Source organism: Zootermopsis nevadensis, unplaced genomic scaffold (assembly GCF_977971745.1).
Source record: "Zootermopsis nevadensis isolate Lab colony 2312 unplaced genomic scaffold, Znev_1.0 Znev_ptg000024l, whole genome shotgun sequence".
NCBI classification, from domain to species: domain Eukaryota; kingdom Metazoa; phylum Arthropoda; class Insecta; order Blattodea; family Termopsidae; genus Zootermopsis; species Zootermopsis nevadensis.
In genome coordinates, this window is record NW_028259156.1 from 2,623,837 (window position 1) to 2,629,836 (window position 6,000).

The 6,000-nt window shown below is 41.1% G+C and overlaps 1 protein-coding gene across 2 annotated transcripts in view; it reads left to right on the forward strand.

Moving 5' to 3' along the window:
* LOC110838424 (uncharacterized) overlaps positions 1-4,506 on the forward strand; it is a 17,639-nt gene extending 13,133 nt beyond the window's left edge. For both annotated transcript variants that reach the window (XM_087355194.1, XM_022081597.2), the window contains exons 3-6: positions 99-174; positions 1,185-1,322; positions 2,456-2,548; positions 3,604-4,506. In XM_087355194.1, coding sequence (XP_087211320.1) covers positions 99-174; positions 1,185-1,322; positions 2,456-2,548; positions 3,604-3,938 — 642 coding nt within the window. In that variant the 3' untranslated portion in view covers positions 3,939-4,506. The remainder of the gene's footprint in view (positions 1-98; positions 175-1,184; positions 1,323-2,455; positions 2,549-3,603) is intronic.
* The last annotated feature ends 1,494 nt before the right edge of the window (positions 4,507-6,000 follow it).

Here is a 6,000-nt window from a genome sequence, read left to right on the forward strand (position 1 = left end):
TAAGTGCTTTTATGTCATTGTAAATATTTAACTCTAGATTGGACAGTACTGTTTCTGCCATGGATACAACAAAGTGAAATAATAACTGCTCATTGCAGGCTGCCCAGCTGATGCTAACTTCACTCATTCTCCACAGCGTTACACTTGGAAGCCAGCTGGAGAGGCATTCACCAGGTGATTGTACTTCTGTAGCTGCTCTAGTTCAAAATTAAATTAAATGAGCAGGGAAGCTTGAAGTGGGTGAGTCACAGAAGATGTTAATACCCCAACCTCACAAATTCTGGCTGGGGTAAAGGTTATGGTTCAAGAAAAACTTATGTCCCATCTTGAAAACAAATTCAAATTTACTTTTGAAGAAATAATTTGACCACAGAAAAGTCACGTATTATCTGTTAAAATAATTATTCTTGTAGGCTACAGGCTGGATAACTGGGTTTGATTCCCAGAAAAAGCGAGGCTCTGGTGCTACCCTAACCTCCCAACTAGCAGGTGATGAGGATTCCTTCCCTGGTGGTAGTAGATGGGTTGTGAAGCTGACCACTCACTCCTGTCTAGTATCGAATTCAAGAAGGAATGGAGCTATACCTCCACTCCTCCATACATCTTCATAGTTTGGTGCTTAGCACCAGGGATAAATTTACTTTTTTTTTTACCTTTGCTACACTATATGTGTGTACGTTGTGAAACATTTGACATAATTCTGTGTGTGCCTCCATGCATTCATAATTTGATTCCTTTATTATATTATCTGACTAGATCCCTATTTCATTCAGATGATAAACTCTCTTGTTCACTGTCGTTTAGTCTTGTAGGGTTTGAGGTTTTCACGGCTGTGAGTCTGAAGATGGCTGTCTTCTAGGTTGTAGCATCGTGTAGTCTGGTAGAAGTTTACCAACATTGAAATTTCTACAAGACTACATGGTTCTACAACCCAGAAGACAGTCATCTTCTAGCGTAGTCTTCCTTCAGCATTTGATATTTATTAAAAAATTTCTCTTGTTGTTGTAACCAGCATTATAAGTGCTTTGAAACACTGATATCTACCTGCAAGCCTTCACAGTGTCAAAACCCAGAACAACAACATCGTCCTCACCAAAATGAGAACCTCGTACTTTATCGTAATTTCCGCCGTTGGCCTCTGTCTTTATTGTATGGTGACTCATATCGATTGAACTTTGTTTAAGACAAGAGACATCAAACACAGACTAGCCAAGTCTTGAAACAGCGGACACAATTTTTACGACTGCCGTGCTCATGTGGGGGCGACAACTGTGGGTGTTGTGCCACTCTAAGTGTCCCACCTCTGTATTTCAACCAGCAAGGTACAGTAAATCACATAATTCAGCTAAGAGTTTGAATAGTTTGTGGTGACTGTACATAAATACGAGGCGCGTCCACAAAGTAAGTTTCCCTGGGGCCGTTTACAGAAACAAAACACAATTTTATGGAAATATTTATTGCAACAGATACAGCAAGTGTCCAGCTATTTTTCAACATATTCGCCACCGGAATTGAGACATTTGTCATACCGTGGGACCAACTTTTGAATACCTGTGTCGTAGAAGTCTGCCGCCTGGGATTGGAACCACTGTGTGACAACCATCTCCGCCTCTCTGTCATTCTCAAAACGCTGACGCTGACCGGACAGGAATTTCTTGAGGTGTAGGAAAAGATGGAAATCACTGGGAGCGAGGTCCGGGCTGTAGGGTGAATGATTAAACACCTCCCAGCTGAACTCCTGCAGGAGACTTGCTGTCCGTCGAGCCGTGTGCGGCCTAGCGTTATCACTGACCGCACTTCACAGTCGGCGGGAGCTGGAATAAGAACCTCCATCTTCAACAGCTGCAACGATGCTACTGTGAGAACGCGGGAAGTGCCGTTAGTGCATGCGCCATGCTACGTCATTGCTCTATCACGTACGCACAGTCGCTTCGCGCAATATAAGGTTTGCTAGCTGTGGGACGAGTGGGAAACTTACTTTGTGGACGCGCCTCGTACTTAGTTATTTATTTATTTTTCCATTGGCTAGAGATTACAGAGATTTGTCTATAATTTCTTGGCATGTCACAGGGGAGGTGGAAAAAAAACTGTTAAATACAGTTTCCCATGTTTTGGAGATTTTAATTTCAAACATCATAGATAATTTCTAACTCCATGTTGCATATCTGTGATGTAGTTTTACATCAACAGATATGAATCTAAAATGATTGAACGTCAGGGCCAATGAGAAACCCCAAATAATGCGTTTGAAATATATGTAAACTCCTTTCTACTCTTGTCCTAGAGTTAACGGGTTTCAGGTGTTCCTCGTTGCAATGGATTTGAACACTCGTGTTGCAGGTCTAGCTTTAATTATCAGACTTTTAGTATTAATTGAACTAATGAGGTGTGTGTGTGTGTGTAAAATGATTCTGGATTTTTTAGTTTTTGCAATACTTGAATCTAATGCTCTCAGGATGTGTCCAGCTGACATATGTTCCGGCAGAACTTGGTGTGGATCTAGATGTCCTCCTGAATGGCAACAATCTGTACCATACCTCCTTGTCAGGTAAATGTGCTGTAACAACAGATCGCTCAGTATTTTCATAACTGTAAATCACAATTATAAACTTTGCTTGTACCAAAAATTAATTTCACAATTTCGCAGTATATAAATTTTATAATATTCTCCATCTTAATATAGAGTCCCTTTTGTCAAATCAAATAGGGCCTTTTGTCTTTTTATCTTCAGGTTTCTCTCCATAAATGTTCTCCCCATTTTTAAATTTTCTCTATTAAAGCTAAAAGCTGTCCCACTATATGACATGTAGGCACTTGGGGGGAGAGGAGGTATGGCTCCTACTCATTCTTAACCTCCATACTAGATGGGATTGGTGATTGTCATGACCCAGCTTCATTTAACTCCCGGGACCCTGGTACCCATCGGATGGGAGGCAGGGTGGGCCCCAGAATTGGTCTGGACGCAGACGCTAGATGAAAAATCCTCTACTCCTATCAGGAATCAAACTATACTGACTGAGCTAACTAGCTCTTACTTTTTCTCTCTTGCCATATGTAATTAACTTTATGAAGAAGTAGTATGCTGTGCTGTCCCGCGCCGTAGCCGCGCGGTCTGAGGCATCATGTTTTGGACCGGCGATACGGAATGCGCGCTGGTTCGAGTCTCGGGGGAGAAGAAATTTTCTCATGAGCTTTCAACCAGTGTATGGGACCGGTGCCAACCCAGCATCGTGAGGAAATTGGGGAGCTACAATGAGTAGCGTAATAAGGTCAGGAAAGCTAGCAATGGCTGGGGGTTCGTCGTGCTGACCACACGTCACCCTATATCTGGTTGGATGATCGTTCACCTCTGCTTAGGCATGTGAACGTGAGGCCAGCAGTCAAGCTAGTTTGCTTTGGCTCTCTGGAGGTGTTACGCCATGGATTTAATTTTAATTTTAGTATGCTATGTTAGTCATGAAATTCCCCATCATTTCATGAATAACCAAGGGTATTTCAATAATATACTGTAATGTGCAGAATCACTAAACATGAATTCTTTTATATTTACCAACCCATAAATTATGATAGCCTTAATATTAAATGTAATAATTGTATTTGCAGCCAGAAATCCTCCCCCCTTTTGTGTGGGGACAGGCGTACCCCTGCTTAACCTTTGCATCCGACTATACAACATCCGGGTGCAAAACAACAATGTACATGTGTGTATCAACTTGGAGCTACAGTTTGCAAATAGGCCCCTCATCGTCGTCTCTTTTGACTGTGTCCGAGTTGGCGTTGATGGAGTTGGTATTGAGAAGCCTTCTACATCTCGTGTTATGAGCCCTGATCCTGTCAGGGGTAAACATGTGAGAACTATCAGTTTCACCCCAGAAACACTACATTCATCTGCATACACTACCATCAATTCTGACTGGAATGTCCGAAGCCATTTATAGTCACAATTGTTCAGCAGCCCAGCAAAGAGAAACCATAATGGAATATGACATGACGGTAACTGGTAACCATATCTCACGGGTCTGAAAGAAGACCAGCATCAGTTATTGAAAATTTAAAGTTTTCATGAAGATTTCTGTCTTCTGGGTTGTTGCACTGTGTATTCATCGCCCTGATGATGGAGGCAGTATGACCTCTGAAACGTTGGTTAACATCGATCAGACTACACAGCGCAACAACCCAGAAGACGGAAATCTTCATACTCTGATGACGGAGGCAGTATGACCTCTGAAACGTTGGTTAACATCGATCAGACTACACAGCGCAACAACCCAGAAGACGGAAATCTTCATACTCTGATGACGGAGGCAGTATGACCTCTGAAACGTTGGTTAACATCGACCAGACTACACAGCGCAACAACCCAGAAGACAGAAATCTTCATACTCACCGTTGTGAAAACCTCAAATCTTACATTATAAAGTTTTCATGCCTCAACTGCTCGTGAAACCCATCTCTTTGTGAGAACATTACGTCAGCAACAATAAAGACATATTCCATTTAAATTAAGAGCAGTGTACCGCTGTGTATTAAAAACTGAGAAATATCTAAAATGTCCTTACCTTTTAAGAAACACACATGCCTTTATAGTGTACCTGATGATGGACTTATCTCCCTCGGTAAATCTGAGTCTCTTCAAGAAAAGTATGGTATCTAGTAGTGAAGATTATACTGTTGGTTTCTACCTTTATCATTTGCACCCTTCTTCCATTATTCTGTAAGGAAAATTAATATAGATTTATGGTTTCACCATGTCCATGTATTCAGATGAATAATTAGTTGTCACTAAAATCAATCTCTGTGTACCACTTCGGTAAATTTTACAATTATGATTAACCCATGTATCTTCAAACATCAATTAATTTGGTACAATTTTATCAACTCCAAGGTAAGTGATTTGATCCACCTCGGCTAGAAATTTTTATATCTGATCAGTAAGACAATTTGAAATTGATTTTGATGATTTCAGTAGTAGAACATATTCTTTACATTTACTGTGTGTAAGAATTATCACTGTTGTACATGTACCAGTGTATTACCCTTGCTTCATATTCAAAAGTCTTTGAGTTTGATCCTATTTACTAGCTTTCTTGATGAATACTTGTCTTCAGGTCATCCTTGGTGGTCTAGTGGTAGCTTGCTTGTCACTGGACCCAAAGTTTGCGGGTTCAAACCCGGCTGAGGTCGATGGATTTTTAAAGGTGATAAAAATCTACAGCAGTGGTCCCCAACCTTTTTGTGCCTACGGGCACATTTGAGAGTTTTTTGAGATCGTGGCGGGCGCCGACCAATTAACAAAGCCAAATTTTCTTTTCTCTGGGCAAATAAGATATGGACACCAAATAATACACAAAGCAACAAGACATTTAATGATACAAGAAACCACGCGATCAAAAATACGTAGTTTTATAAGTACAATTATTATTAATCAAGTGGGGAGTTAGTGCGATGTTTGGCACTGCATTTCATCGGCCAGTTTTTCAAATTTGGGAGTGTAGGATTATGTTGCTGCTCGCAAACAGTCGTCAAGTCGAGATCTGCGCTTTGATTTTATAATGTTCATGGTTGAACGGCTTTCATTATTTAGTATAACCTCTTTCCGTAACAACGCGAGCACCCAAAAAAAGACTTGGCGGGTGCCATAGTGCCCGCAGGCACCGCGTTGGGGACCACTGATCTATAGCATGACTTCCTTCAGAGGGGAAGTAAAGCCGGTGGTCCCATGTCATTAATTTACAGCATATAAAGGAGCCTTATGAACATGAACGAGATGTTTCTGAAGCAAAATTGAGCAGCCATTTCTCACCCTTGTATTTGGTAGAGGCCTTGCGATGGGCTGATCACTCCCTACCAAATGTCTAAAATTAGATCAGAAACCTCGAAAAGGCGCTGGTTAAGGGACAGTGCAGTAGCACGTTATATTCTATCCAATAAAAGGCTGAATAAGGAAAATTCTTCCATCCCACCATGATGGAAATGCCGATGAAAAATGAATATACGACA